This window comes from Artemia franciscana, chromosome 14, assembly GCF_032884065.1.
Source record: "Artemia franciscana chromosome 14, ASM3288406v1, whole genome shotgun sequence".
Classification (NCBI taxonomy): domain Eukaryota; kingdom Metazoa; phylum Arthropoda; class Branchiopoda; order Anostraca; family Artemiidae; genus Artemia; species Artemia franciscana.
Window position 1 is genome coordinate 33,640,083 of NC_088876.1, and position 16,808 is coordinate 33,656,890.

The 16,808-nt window shown below is 34.9% G+C and overlaps 1 protein-coding gene across 1 annotated transcript in view; it reads right to left on the reverse strand.

The window, feature by feature from the left end:
* Positions 1-16,808, reverse strand: part of LOC136035617 (small ribosomal subunit protein eS6-like) — a 33,947-nt gene that overhangs the window by 9,398 nt on the left and 7,741 nt on the right. The window contains exons 2-3 of the mRNA XM_065717503.1: positions 8,630-8,834; positions 3,476-3,621 (exon numbers count right to left, since the gene is read on the reverse strand). Coding sequence (XP_065573575.1) covers positions 3,476-3,621; positions 8,630-8,834 — 351 coding nt within the window. The remainder of the gene's footprint in view (positions 1-3,475; positions 3,622-8,629; positions 8,835-16,808) is intronic.

Consider the following 16,808-nt stretch of genomic DNA (forward strand, 5'->3'; position numbering starts at 1 on the left):
TCCGTCATCAGTAACGGTGTCATTACTCTATCATTATTTTTCTTTCCGTCATTGGATAGTCTTATTGACACGCTTGTCTGAGCATTGTAAAAAACAGTTCGTGATAACGAACTGTAAGTAGGGAGCAACATGGCTCAATAGTAACCAAAACTCTAAAAAACTGAATTTGATACCAATAGATACATCAAAAGAATTGGATTTATATGCCGATTCCAAATAAATTATCAAATTTAGTCTTCTTCATCAAAAGTTGCGGGCCTAAGAAAATTTGCCTTATTTTCAAAAAAAAGAAAACTCCATAAAAGTAATAGAATCTTTATGAAAATAACACCATCAGATTCAGCGTATCAGAAAACCCTCCTGTAGAAATTTCAAGATCCTATCAGCAAAAATTTGGAATTTTGTATTTTTTGCCAGAAGAAAGATCACAGATGCGTGCTTTTTTTTCCCCAGGGGTGATCGTATGGCGCTACGGCATGTTTTTTGGCGAAAGATCACGGATGCGTTTTTTCCCCAGGGATGACACAAAGGCGCTAGAATATCGTGAGAGGGCTTATTCAAACAGAAAGTATAAGCTCTAGTGCCCTTTTTAAGTGATAAAAGAATTTGAGGGTAACTAGGCCCCCTCCCGTGCTCACTTTTTCCCGAAGTCACCCGATAAAATTTTGAGATGACTATTTGGTTCAGCATAGTTGAAAAATCTAATAACTATGTCTTCGAGGATAATTTAATTTCCCACAGTCCCCAGGTTGAGGGTAGCAAGTTGTGAACTTTGTCCATTGTTCACATATGGTATAGGTTATTGCGAAGTATTAAGACATTTTCAGGGGGATCTATTCTGGTGGGCCAAGGTTGGGGGTTAAATGAGAGAATCTTTCCATAGAGGAAGGAAATTGTTCATGAAGGGGGTGCCAGATTTCCTGACATTATTTAAAAAACGATCGGAAATTAAATTTAAACGAAAAAAAAAATTCAGCAGAAAGTAAGGAGCATCATCAAAACTTAAAACGAACAAGAATTATTGCGTATATGAGGGGGCTCGCCCTGCCGTCAATACCTCGCCCTTCCGCTGAAGTTTTTTTTTAGTACTTTTAGAAGAGCTTTTTATTCTAATTGAACCACCTTTTTGAATTTAGCGTCAAGAGCGAGGTATTGACGAGGGGCGAGCCCCCTCATATACGTAATAATTCATGTTACTCAAACCGAATAGAAATTATTCCGTATATGAAGGGTCACCCCCTCTTCAATACCTTACTGTTTACGCTATATTTTGACTGTTTGTCCGATTTTTTAAGAAAGGCTACTGAAATACAAGGGCCGTATAATTAGAATAGGAAACTTTATTAAAAGTTCTAACAGCTACAGCTTAAAGAGTAAGGTATTGAGAGGGGCAACCCTTCATATACAGAATGATTTCCTCTCCTCAACGTCCCCCTCTTTACGGTAAAGTTTACACTTTCTCACAAATCTACTTTTAAAACAATAAAAAACTTTCGAACAGTTCGTGGTTTTCAAACATTTTTATGAAAATGTCATAAAATGACGGAGACAAAAAGATGATCTTTTGTTTTATAAATACATGCTAAGCCCCCGGAAGGCTTTCCAAAAGGCGCGGCAGCGTAGGAAATTAACACTCGTCCCTATCAAAAAATGCCATTTTGACATTTTTCAAAATGCATGCAATTTCAAACTTACTGTACAGTTAATCAATGGCCAGATCCCTGTTTTTTGTCTCATAGATATAAAGAGACACGATTGATATTGATACAGACATAATTTAGTTTTTGGAAAATTGAGACTAGCAATTGCTTTCAGTTTAGGACATGGGAAGCTAAACGAAACATGATTGCCTCCACACTTTGCACACTCAGGTGACAAATTGTGAGGCGAGTCAATCTGAGACATGGGGACCGACACATCGCACACATTTTGGTGTTACACTGGAAAAATACGACTGGAGATGTTCAGGGGACCGGCTAATGTTACAACAACGGAGAATCGCCTTGAACTCGCAAACACGTAGGTTTTCAATCCTACTTTACGACCGTATCTGAATGCTCCGGCTCTTAATATTGCATCAGAGAATTCAATTTATACCGCAGTGGATTTCCCTAGCCTAGAGGCGTCAGAAGCACCAGGGTAGGATATCGGGTGAGATAATTCAAGATCACTTGGAATTCCCTTTAAGAAGCCGTAAAACTTCTTGGTTTGAACTTTCGCAGAAGAGCCAGTTATCGCTCCAGTTACTGACAAACAGAAATCTTTGGCAACTGACTTATCTATATTGATAATCAGTTTGTCACGTGCAGGGCGTATATAACTGATTGATTTATGACCATTTATCTGATCTATGGCAACTTTTTGTTTTATTGGGTCTGAGAGAGTAGGGGGAAGGTTCAAAGCAACATTAGGACCATGCGAGTCGGGTAGACTTTGGCAGCTGCGGGTAATTCAATTCATAAGCATCCGGCTTTGTCGCAAAGACCTCGAGTAGTTTTTCCACACGATTAACCTGTGCAGAAAGCCTAGAGTAAGCCACAGCGAGCAGAATGGGAACCTCAGTAGGAGACTTGATAACATCAATTGGATTCGATACCTGCTCAGAGTCCAATTTTTTAAAAAGGTCAAGAATATCTTTTGCAATACTTGTAGAAGCTTTCGCACTGATGCGCCGTGCACAATCATCATCAGGCGCAACTTTCGCCCAAAATTCATTTTTTGCATTAGCAACAACACCTCATTGAAAAAAGTCTATTGCGTGTCGAATAGAAATATCGTCTTGAATTCCTTCTTCCCAGTTCTCTTGCAGAAAGTTCGTTACAGGGCAGTGCACATATTTGCAATTATCCATAGCTTGTTTTTAGCAAAGTGTAAATGATCCAATAGGCTTATATCTTTACATTAGTAAAGATATAAGAGTAAAAATATTTGAGTAAAGTGTAAATGATTTTTTTTTTTTTTAAATGATCCAATAGGCTTATATGGTGTAAATGGTGTATTTGCAGTTCAAAGCAGGGTTGTCAACTTGCACACTATAATTAAGCACCAATTTTGGTTATTTTGGTGAAATGCTGGTAATTTGCTTAGTGTGCTTAATTATATTTTTTTAAAAAGGTCTATAATTAAGCTTAAATTAACACGTACTTGATTCCAGTTTGAATTGTAATGAAAATCAGACTCATGAGACGGTCAGTCCAACAAGAAACTAAAATATTACCAAACAGCAAATTGATAGCCTGAATCTAGGCCAGGTCAATTTAATCCAAAAATAAATATTGCGAAATACATTCAAATAAATGTCAAATATGTCTACGTGCCACTTAAACTGAAGATTTCTCTTATAATGATATCTGTCAAATACATTCTGCAACACATTAGCCTGTGTAAACATAACATACACGTGTAATGAATCAATCATGTCTTCTGGGTTATGCAATATGCTTTATAAAAGTGTTTGCCACACATGAACTCTTACCTGTTCTCCTTTTCTGACAACAACTAATGCCAAAGCACTTAGATTAGCATCAACAATGCAACCTCTTACTGACTTTCTTCTACGTTCTCCAGTTCGTCTTGGCCTGTAGCAGGAGTGCCCTTTTGATAAAAGAAGACGAACACGGCCTAAAACCAAATATGTGAAAAAGTCAAGAAAACATTAAGATAAGGATAATTGGCTTTAGTAACTTAGAACTGAATCATTTTTCCTTTCTTACAGCAAAACACTTCAATAATGTGTCACTATATTTAAACTATTACTGTTCTACTAACACCAGGTTTATTGTTACTGAAATCCAGGGAAGTCATTGGCGAAGGGCACTAAAAAAATTAACCGTCTGATTTGTTTCTGTATACATTTGACTCAGTGCACGCGCAGATCCTTCTAGAAGCATATAAACAAGGGCTAAATTTGTATATTGTTCAGAGTATTATACTATATGTACAATAACCTCATCAAATCAAATACCCTCAAATCCGCTGTTGTACCAGTACGTAGAGTCAGACAAGGTTCGGTTGTGTCTCCAAGTTTGTACAACAATAATGTTTGCCAGCGGAAGCCCAAGTAGCTACTTCCTGTGTTTCAACAGAGATTTATGTTTCGTTGATGACGTATGCTGACGACTTGCTTAATTTGAACAGGTCCGCTGATCACTATCGAAGAATTTTGATGTGTTGAATAGGGAATACAATAACGTAGGTTTGTCGTTTAATGTGTCAAAATCTGTCGTCCTGTTTTTCAATGCAGAGAAGCCTCCTCTCCATCGGGACGCTGCTTGTGCGCCAAAACTTTTGTTTTTCTATACTCCGTTTTAATTCCATGTGAATTTTCGGGCAATAACAGGAACCCGGCGACTTCGCCCCGGCACTGAGCAGGCTTCTATATGTGGATTCTCATTGTTGCTCTCTTTTAACCGCAGATAATTTGCTGCCGAACAATGATTTCTATTAAGCTTCACAATTTTGGTTCTTTTTCGAAGGCCTTTGAATTGTTGTAATCCCTTGTTAAAATATATACAAATATTTTTGTAATTACTAGTTTTTTGCTCTTTAATTTAATGTCTTTTCATACTAAAAACTGTTCAAAGATATTTGATTATTAAAGCTAGTCCGATCTCTAACAATAATATATACTAAGCTTCAATAAGGTTTTTGAATTGCTGTAATTCCATTTTTAATAATTGCAAATTTTCGTTTTTTGGGCCTTCCTATTGACATTATATAACTGGTTGCGTTCATAAATGTTTTATTTTTTGAAGTTTTTGAATTGTTTTAATCCCTTGTTGAAATACATACAAATATTTTTGCAATTACCAGTTTTCTACTTTTTAGACAATTTAATGTCATTTCATACTTAGGTCTTTTCAGAAATATTTGAAAATTGAAAGTAGTCCAATTTCTAACAACGATATGTACTAAGCTTGAAACTTTTGGTATTCTTTTTTAAGGTTTTTTAATTGTCGTAATCCCTTATCAAAATAGAGAATCACCATTTGCAACAATTGCAAATTTTCGTTTACTGGGCCCTCCTACTAACATTATTACACTGATTGCGGTCAAACCTATAAGTTTAATCGCGTAGCGAGTCGATTTTATCTAAGACAAAATCAAACTAATTTTAAAATTTTCAAATATTCTTATTGGATTAAATTTATTTGGATTAAAACATTAAAATAATTCCTCAGGCACCCTAAATATTTTCCACAGTTTACATTATAGCTTTAGCAAATCTGAACTGAACTTAACAAATTTTCTACTTTTTTTTTCATGTCTTAAAGACATTGCTTAAACTTATAAGAAATAAATTCGGCAGTGATGTTTTTCTAGCAGCAATTTCAACTAAACTTCAAACTTTAGATTTTTTCACGATTTTCGAATTGTGGTAGTCTCTTGTTCAAATATATGCAAATATTTTTGCAATTACCAGTTTTTTGTTCTTTGTGCAACATAATGTATTTTCATACCCAAGTTCATTCAACAATATTTTATTATTACCACAAGTGCGATTTTTACTAGGCTTTAAAATTTTTATTTTCTTTTTTAAGGTTTTGAAATGTTGTATTCTCTTGTCAAAACATATTCATTTTTTGCAATTACCAGTTTTTTGCACTTTAAGTAATTTTTTTATAAACTTCTCCATACATCAAAATCTTAAAATTTTCCACATAATTGTGACAAGTATGACAACCTCATTGCAATACTGATGTAAATAAGCATGACGTCACTCACATAATTTTTATTCTAAAATCAAAGCTCTTAATGAATTTTCCCAAACTTCTGAACTATCTAGATCTTTTTTTTTAAGGCCAGAATATCTCAGGGGGCCAATTTTTTCGAAAAAAAGCAATTAAATTCATACATAATAATTGTTCACTAAAAATTATATATATATATATATATATATATATATATTTACATATAGACTTTATATATTACATATCTAAATATGCAAATGTATCTAATCAATACATCATTTGAATATTTAAAATCAAAACGTTTGAAAAATTAAGCAAATCGTAGCGATTTTCCACACAAACCATCCTGAAAAACGCAAGAAAAACGGCTGAATGGCTTTCACAACTTGGAACTGACAAACAAAAAAATTGCTTATATTTCCAGCTCTTGGATATATGAACACTGCATTACTTTGCGTAAACGTTATAGAATTGCTGAAAACAGAGCAGTATTAAATTTTGAGCACATGACCCATTAAAGGACACAATATTGAATTTATACATATTATGGGTTTTGGCCATCTATTTGCGGCCAAACAAATAACAGGTTACCCCTTAAAGTCAAGGCTACATCCAGGAGGGGGGGTGAGTTTGACTCTCTTCCCTCCTAATATTTTACCGACTCGTAAAAAAGTAACAAAATACATATAAATCTTTGGTGCGTTTTTTGGTAGCCCCTCCCTCCTAAAAAAAAAAAAAAAAAATCCCGGGTATGCCCTTGCTTAAGACGCATATTCTCGGCAAAAAAAATTACTATTAAGCTTTTGGCTAAAGACCCATTAAAGGGCACTGCTGGGACTGATACGCTATTTTGGCAACCATGGTGCATGCATTGCCTTTTGATTTACATAATTACTAATTCGTGAATACATCTCACTTTGACAATATCTAGCTTGCAAGAGCATAAGGTGGACATTCCATATCAGGCATAGTAAGTTTATTACAAAAATCCAAGCAAGACTTTTTGCTGCTAAATTAATGTCATCCTTCAAAATAATTTAAAAACACATAAGGAAAAAATTGAAACAATTTTTGGGCCCTAGTTCCATCTTAATTTTAATTATACCTAAAACCAAGATTTTCAAAAAATCTTTGGTGTTTCAAAATTATGAAATTTTGAAAGCATTTTGTCAGTATCATTACGTGCAGCTATAAAATTTACAAGCAAGACGAGTAGTTAAATACAAAATATAGAGGGGTTGGTATGAACACTCCTCCTCCTACAAGTCAATTAGCAGGGGAGGGGGCAATTGACACCCTTAATTTAGAAAAATAAGAAGATTTAGTCCCTACACTCTAAGGTTTTTAGTCCCCTTGGAATACCCTTTGAAATAAATTTTTGGTTATACACCTGTCGATCTTGTAGAACAAACCCAATTTACCCATAGCCCAAATAAGCCATTATTCTAGGGCCCAATGGTATATGAGGCTTCACTACAGCTGGTTTGCTATGGCACATAGCAGGCCTGTCGATCACTTTGGTCCCCCCTCTTGCACTACACCTTTTATCAACATTGTAAGAGGGCTGGATCTAGGGGGAGGTAAGCTTGAGGGGGCAAGCGCCCCAGAGAGAGAGGGGGTGAGAGAAAACATGCTTAAATTGTTATATTTACAATATTGATGCAGTAAAGTCTACATGCCCCCCCCCCACCTTCAAGACAAACCCAACTCAAGCTTAGGGGTGTAATTGTGTTAAAATCATGGGAGGGGGCAGTTGTAGCCAATTTTCACAAATCAAGTGAAAATGACAGTAAAAACTAAAAAAATAAGATGTTTCTGTTGATACTTTAATTATGCATGTTTATCTTAGTTTTGATAAGATTTTGGAAGAAACTAAATTTCAGCTGGGAGAGCGGCAAGCTGAGGTCTTAGAGGGACAGTGCCCCCCCCCCTGCCTCATAGCAAATTAAGCCCCTGCACCAGCTCTGCATTGTAATTATAGAACAGTTGCTTTGTCATTACAGATAAAATTAATTAAGTTTATTTGCAAGTCTATTTTTTCAGGGCTATTTTGATAGTAACATTCAAATCCCTTATTCCTTATCTCCTAACAGTCCATATTTAGATTTTTGAAAATGGCAGTCTGCCAACTAGGATTAAAATCCTGTCACACCCCTTATTGACCTTTGACCTTTTCTCACTCATTTTATTTAATTTACCAATGTATTTACAATTAAAATCCAAAAACCTTGCATTGCCAAAAATTTAAGTGGTGTGATGGAATTCTACTTTTCATGTAACTAACCATTATTTTTTTGTGCCAAAAGCAAACACACTAGTATATAAGTATAGATATGTACATGTCCAAGTCTTGGAGAGGGGGGCCTCAAAACAATGAAAATTCCCTTTTAGGCCATAATGTTTATAATGAGTGCTTGTAATCAATCCAGGAGATAGGGAATCCCTATGCACAAAGGTTTAAATGTTAAAACCACTATATTGCATTAAAGGGGGGCCCAACTAGGAATGCTTGGTCTATGGTTCACAAGTAGATAAATCTGACTTCTCTTGTGGGACCAAAATATGTATTAATAAAACAAGTATTTACCAAATAATCCCTTAAAGATAGGAAAAATTCTTCATGTGATCAAGTGCATTTTCATCTAGGTATTTAACAATCAGTACTTATTAACACTTGGAAGCATTCGATGCTCAAGCATAAGATTGAAGTACTTATCAGTACAATTCCTTTCAAATTACGTGGCTATGTACATTTACTTATCTTAAAATGCTTGACTAATTTGGATTAATTAATAAAATTTAGTTTCTCACAGTTTAATCTATAATTTTTACTTAAAATTTAACTTAGTGAAAATTAAGATTGGTAATAAAATTATAATAAGAATTTTTAGATCAAAATTTAGGTTCATTTAGATTAAAATAAAAATACAAAATGTTACCATTGGTGAGTACACCCTGTTTCATAGGGAATCCTTGTTTGTCATTTCCTCCAGACACTTTGAGGATATATCCTTTCCATTCATCACCAAGGCTATCAGCTTCCACTTCTTGGCCCATACGCTTATCATAGAAAATTCTAAGCTTCTTCTCATCATCTATTTCAAAAACTTTTTGAGCCCCAGTGGCAGGGTAGCTTACATTCAGCTAAAAATAAAATGTTATTTGAAAAGTGAAACAAATCCTGTTCAAGCAACACCAGGGCAGGAATGGCATAAGTTATATATATATTTATTTTAAAAATCCCCAATTGGTTAAAAATTTCAGCCTTGAGATGGGTCAAACACCCCCCCTAATCTGGGGAATCCCCGCCCAAAAAAATTGGGGCTTATGGCAGGGTAGCTTATATTCAGCTAAAATAGGGCCATTTAAAATATTAAACAAATCCTGTTCAAACAATATCAGGACAGGAAAGCCCCTTGGCTTGGGTACAGGTTCAATCAATAAAAAAGATTAAAAAAAAACAGGTTCAAGAATTTAAGAAGATTTCAATTAATCTTTAAACATTCCCTGTCAAGGAAAATATCTGCCTTGAGATGGGTCAAAGTCACCCCCTCTTCCCAGGTATGTTTTCTTCCGTGTCATAAGTACATGTGCAGATAGATTGAACCTACAAGAAGGCAGGAAGGATGATTTCCCATTGAAAGAGAAAGTAGTTGAAACACGGAAATGTATTTTAAAGGGTAATAAAACATAAAGCAAGTGGACAGTTCCACTTACCTTGGTAACGTTGTTAGCAAAGACAGTGGGCATAGTGAATATGTTCTAAGTGCAATAGCCAAGGCCCAGGGTGTTTATTCAAGGTTGAAAAAAGTTTAGAAGAATAGGAGGATAAGTGCATGAGCCAAGATTAGAATATTGAAAGCTAAAATAATCACATGGTCAAACATGGCTCTGAAGCATGGGCACTCAAAAAGCAGATGAATATTTGCTAGATTTTCTCCAGAGAAATCGCCTACAGATTGTTTTGGGTACCCAACTAACTGACCATATTTCAAACAGTAGGCTGTATGAAAAGTGAGGTTCAATACTACTTTCTAGGGCTGTAATGAGAAAAAAGTTGAGATGGCTAGGGCACGTTCTGCAGATAAAGGATGCCAGATTGCCAAAGATTGTCCTTTTTTGCCAACCATCAAGGACTAAACAGAAAGCAGGTCATCCTTGATTGGGCGGGATGATGTTGTAAAGAAAGACTTAAGGTAAGTAGGAAGTTCCTGGGAGGGTGAGGGAGGGACTGAATAGATTGAGATAGAAAAGGGTTTTGTTTAGCTGTGTTGGCCTTAAGCAGCTCGGTGCAGCAATGAGTTGTTAGTAGTAGTTTCATCAAGATCAAAACTTCCTAAGGATCATCCTTTACTTCATTAACTTTATACCAATATCTCTTTGACTTCATATCATAATGCTGTGTAAGTTAATTATTCTACATTAGACTATTTTCTGAGGAGTGCATTTCTGACTATCTTACTCATGACGATTTAATTGGTCATAGAGTAACAGACTGCCTTAAAGAAAGCAAAAAAAAAGTCATTCAAAAAAAGAATGCTCCCCCTTGTCTCTAACAGCAAAGAAATGTCTTGGCGGCTACTAATCGAGATTGTAATTCCTTAGTTAAGATAATTAATAGTGTAGATTACGTTGGAGGAGGAGCGTGTGTAGCTGTGTTGGTCTAAGGCGGCTTGGTGCTACAGTGAGTTATTATTAGCAGTAGTTAGCAGTTTCTCATAAAATGCTCCTTTGTCTTAATGGCAGACAAGCAATGTCAGAACAAAGGAGCCTTCTATACTAGCTGTGCAATTCAGTTCCAATAATAAATAAGACAATGACAATGCACCTATTAAACTGCTTTCAATAAATCTGTTAGTAGCTATATATACACACGGGTCAAAACCATTGAAGTAAATAAGTAAGACGGCACTAGACCCTGAAGGTCCAAACCGCCGGTGCCGATCTCGGTTTCATGGCCCTTCAGCCAGGAAGTGCAATGGGGGGTTGGGGGCCAACCATCCTGTGCTTTCACACACCCTTCCTGCTTACCTTCCCCAGATTTCTCCAGGTACCCATTTAGAGCTGGGTCGACTCTACCAAAACCGTTGAGGGAGAAAGCTATATCAGTAATTATTCCATCAAAAGCAGTAAAACACACTGGGATATATATGAGCTTTGCAGTATTTGTTTTTATATTGTAAACTTACCCAATTTATTGAAAATATTTTTCTCTATGTTTCTAGTGCCTGGGATTTGTTGTTAGGGATTAAAAACACAGCTTAGATACCAATACAGCTATGAAAACTCCTATCTTGCCCATGAGAAGCTTTTGGCACAGAGCTCTGAACTTGGCACCTCCTCCAAGCCCGCGCTCCGACGCGCAGTATTATAGATCTTACTATAACACCATAGGTGGGAACACAATTTTGTTTTGTTGCATACGATTCTATTCACGACGTCAGTCCAATTGCTCCGACTTTTAGATTCAGACTGCCAGTTTCCGGTCTCCAACCGCTAGCATCGCTACCGCGCACTGTGCCCCAAAAATAGATCGAGTTTTCATAACTGTATTGGTAACTAAGCTGTGATTAAAGGCTACAGATCGAAATATCAATTTTATTTTGGGACTTTCTCTTAACATCTGAGTTTCTCATTAAACTTCATGACTACTAGGAGTTTGAAACAGATATTACCAAAAGAGGTTCACTTTGAAAAAAATTCTGCCCAGAGTGTAAAGATAAAAACAAAGTTTAAAATCAAACTTGTTGGAAAATTAGGCCTAAGTGTTGTTTTTTACAATTATTTTGAATAATTGTAGTTTTTTAAAATATATTTATAAAATGAATTTTAAACTAACACTGTGGCTGAAGCACACCTAAGATGTTCAAAATTCATCTCCTTTAAATTTGAATAATGTAGCCTACTTTTAAAATTAATAGCACAAAGGAATATTGATCAAGTTGTAAACCACAAGAACCCCAAATGGTTCGAGTCCAAGTGCTTTTTTTCTAAAGAAGAAAGGGTCATTTAAGACGTGATGGCTCTTAAAGGAGAAAAAAAACTTCGACACAACAAGAATCCATATAAGCAAAAATTGATTTGAGGGAAGATGGAGACAAGAGGGAAGTTGTGGGAGGGGGGGGGTAAAAAAGAGTGCATTCCAGGTCTAAATTCCTGCTACTGTTATGGATAATTACCAATCAAATGTAAAGAGAAACATTTTATAGCTTTATGCTTAAGATCTTGAGATATTTGGTAGTAGTTTTAGTGCACCTCTCAAACTATTTGGTAAATAGATTTTACCAAATAGTTTTTCTTGGAATAGAGATTTTCTTTCCAAGACAGTGAAATTCAATTCAGTGGATATTTCAGCCCTATGTTCAAGGGCTGTCTTCAGCAAAACACTAGACATATACATAGATACATACATATATATATATATATATATATATATATATATATATATATATATATATATATATATATATATATATCAAGGGCTAAGAACTCATATGGTACTTGTGACGAGATCAGAAGAACCAAGAGCTCATATGGCACTTGTGACAAGGTCAGAACCTAAAATTAGACTCTGTACTCTAGTTTTCAAGGTTTCTGTTTCCCCCCTCCACCCCTAAATGTCCCTGATTCCGATCCGAGTAGAAAATGGAGCATCTGAGACATGACATCTTTCTATTTATCAAGTTTCATTAAGATCCAATCACCCATTCATGAGATTAACACACCTCATTTTTCTCGATTTTCCCCTTCTCCAGCCCCCCGCCCCCAGATGACCGTGTCAGGGAAGCGACTGTTATCAAGTTAATTTGTGCAGGTCCCCAACATGCTAACCAATTTTCATTGTCTGAGCATGTCTAGAAGCACTGAACTCACCAAAGATTGGAAATTCCCCCAACTCCCCCAAAGAGAGCAGATCCGGTCCAGTTATGCCAATCATGTATCTAGGGCTTGCGCTTATTCTTCCCACCAAGTTTCATCCTCATCTCTCCACTCTAAGCGTTTTCCCAAATTTCCAGTTTCCCCGTCCAACTCCCCTCAATGTCATCGTATCCGGTCAGGTTTTAAAATAAGAGCTCTGAGACACGAGGCCCTTCTAAATATCAAATTTCATTAAGATTCGATCACCCATTCGTAATTAAAAAGACTTCATTTTTTCTAATTTTTCCAAATTAATTGTCCTTCCACTCTCCCCTATATGGTCAAATTTGGGAAGCTACTATTTTTAATTTAATCCGGTCTGGTCATTGATACACCTCCCAACTTTCATTGTCCTAGCTTATCTGGAAGTGCCCAAACTAGCAAAACCCAGACAAATAGACACATAGAGGTTGGAATTGCTATATGTGACTTGGCAAATACCAAGTGCCATAAAAACTTAGATTAAAATATGAGAATTAAAGCTAAAGGTGTTTTTAATAACTTTTTAAAACAGCCCCAGCACCCTTACTCAAACAAATTTCAACCAGGACTGATAAATAAAATGATATGACATGATATATTCATTCATACAAAACAGAACAAAATGATTAAAGGCAAGTTTTCAAACTTGAAGTTTTTGTTGAAGTAATGATGCTAGGGCTGTTTTAAAAAGTATTTAAAAACAATGTTAGTTTAATTCTCACATTTTAATGTAAATTTATATATTTATATATATATATATATATATATATATATATATATATATATATATATATATATAGGGCCGAAATATCCATTGAATTGAATCCCACTGTCTTGGAAAGAAAATTTCCCTATTGTTTCCACTTTGTGTTTGTTTGAACTATTTACACACTGAAAAAAAAATATAATTCTAGAATTCATATTACTTATTTTTAAAACGAAAAACGGAGTAGGCCACAGGCTGGTCTCATTACAGAATCACAACAAATAAACAAAAAAAAATTGAGCCACTGGGTATTGATTGGTACCACAATAACAAATAAACTCCTTAGGCTGAAAGCATTACAAAAATAAGCATTTACACCAGAATGAACAAAGAGACATATTCATGAAATTCATTTTAGAAACACTGAGTTAAATAAATCATGCAAATATTGCTCTTCATAATACTGCCCTTACTAAATTACTATGTAATTTAGTAAGTAAATACTTTAGTAATTTACTAAAGTAAATTACTTTTGGTAAATTAATAAATAGCAAATTAGTAAATAGTAGTAAATAGTAAATTAATAAGTACTAAAGTAATTTACTTTAGTAAGTAAATTGCTTACTAAATTACTATTAGTTAAACAATGCTGCCCTTCATAAAGATTGGTTTCAACAAAAGCTGTAACATTATTTCTTGACATGACACGGTCACATCACATGCCCCATAATATATTGGACTGATTTACAAAAGAAATCTTGCCAACCTTTCTTAAAACCCTTTTCTGGTACAATTTCAATTAGTTCTGCCATGTGGGCAAATAATGGCTAAACTGAAAGAAATTACCAAAAGACAAATTATAAACACCTTTAATGATTCAAAATGTGTTAACTAAGTTCAATCTATCCTTCCCAAACTGCAACATCTTAGTCAACACTCATAAGACAAGTACTTCAAATAAGGAACAAAATTTGATACATATTTTTGCACTTATTCAATGAGTTGCAATATATGAATTAATTTTTATTACGAACATTATTTAATCTGCTTTTTATTTCACACTGCATTTACAGACAGGACTCAAAGGGCCAAACAATAACCCTTAACAGCGTTGCAATGTTGAAATTTTGATTTGTACCAAACAAAACTCTAAAATGTACTTTCCAGATAAAATGTGCCAGACACCAAGACTTTTGGTGCATGTTGCACTTCATGCAACACTTGCAGCTGTCTTCACACAGTAACCTCTGAGAGTAGGGGTCAGGTGCTGTCCACTAGATCATGTTAGTTTTTAAAATGGAAGACATGGGTCTTGCTATTTTGGACCAAAAGTCCACAGGCTCGAAATGTAGTTTTCCTGGCAGCAATCATTGAATATGGGAAGAGCATATAAAAGGCATTAAGTTAAGTATTCACTTTCATAGTAGCTAAATTATGTGAAAATATAAATATTTACCACAAAGCTACCTGCACAAATTTATATTAAAATATTTAATGTTGCATAGTTATTGTTGCAATTGATCCCTATAAGCCTACCTAACCTATGGAATATTGCTGACCTGACCAAAGCAGTATATAAATAATATAAATATAAATTAGCTGAGTATACCACTACATATTTAAGTATCACCAGTCAATACTCCAACAGGCCTACCTTAGCAATGGAACAAAATAAGCATTATTTTTAGAGTGCAACATTTAATGCCAACATTTCTGAAATGAACAGTTAAAAATGAATACTTGCACAAGACCCATCAAGTCCCTTCAGACCAGATAAGAATACAGAAAGTCAAGAGACTTTGGTATTTTTAAAACAATTTTGAGGGTCCTAATCCCAACCATCATAAAAATTGATGAATTTTGGAGCAATTGTATTGAGCTTGTACCAGTTTGGCAAAATTGCACAGAATTTCCACCTTGAAGAAAAAGTTGTACAGATGTAAAATCTGGGAGAAAATATACTGGATCTTGTACAATTGTACCACAAATGCAACATTTAACCTTACCCATTAAAACATTCTGCAAAAATAATAAAAATAAAAAGCACTTTGACACCAAAGGTATTAAATAATTACTAATTCCATAGAAGTCAGAAAAAAAATTGTCAAAAAACTTCACATGTTCTTTTACTGACATGGAAATAATAAACCATAATATTTTTCTTTGGGCAAAATTCTGACAATTTTCACTTTTTCAACAAGGCAAAATACCACAGGTCTAATCCTTTTGGGCAGTAGCCACAACAATATAAAGCGACTGGTATTTATTTGTCAAAATGTGGGGGGTATTCAAACAAATCATTCATGTTGGAAATATTGGGAAGACCCTAGCTATAACTTCCCCTCTTGAGTGCAGGTATTCTGTCACTTGTTTTTTCTATCACAGTTCATAGCAACAAACTATACCAACAAATGAAAGTACATCATAAGAATTGATTTGTTATGCTCATTTAAACTATATAAATTATTTTAATATATATATATATATATAAATATATTGATATATAAATATATTCAAGATCAGCATTTCAAATATATAAATACACAAAATTAATTTTACCCATCAAAAGCTACAAGCCAGAGAACATGTGCCAGATCTTTTATTAAGGGCAGGGGAGAACACCCAGAAAGACCCCAATTATCTAAATCAAAATTGCACCATCAGATTCAGCATATCAGGGAAATCCTGTGGCAAAGCTCCCATTTGGAAAACTATCTAATTTTGTGTTTTTTTTTTAAGAATGGCAGATAAAGATGCATGTTCATATATTGTTTCTCTCCCAATGGTGATGGCATTAAACCAATGGTTCTGGAAGATTGTTACAGAGCTCATATGAGTGGATATTCAATGCTCCAAAGTCCTTTCAAAATGACTCAAGGCCAAAAGACATCCAATCACAATTTTAAGATAGCCACTTCATTCAGTATATTTGAATGGTCCAATAACTATGCCCCTGGGGATGGCATGACCTATTTTATTGTCCCTGGGGAAGGGGCAGTAGGTTATGCATTTTGCCTGATGTTTAGGTATAGTATTTTTTATTGTGAAATTTACAGTTTTTTTTTGGGGGGGGGGATTCTTTAAGAAGAGGGGATTGGAATTTCCCAACAAGATTTGGAAAACAATCCAAAACTAAATAAAAACAAGTTTTTATAACTGAAAGTAAAAAGCAAAAATTTTAAACAAACAGAAATTATTCTGTATGTGAAAGGGCACCCCCTCCTTAACCCTCACTCTCTACTCAAATTTTAATTTTTTGTCACAATTTTTTAATAAAGACTGCTCAAACACAGCTTGAATTTAAATGTGAACTGTTTTTGGCAAAGGGGACTTTAACAATTTAACCTGTCTTGCTTATACCAATGTCACTGTTCCAGTGGTACACTGAGACACCTGCACAAGGCAGAAATCCCAAATCTTCCAAATGGAATAATTTGAGCCCATAGAAATAATGAAACACTGCATTTTAAAGCAGAGCTCAATGTAATTCATGGGCTGATTATGCTACAACT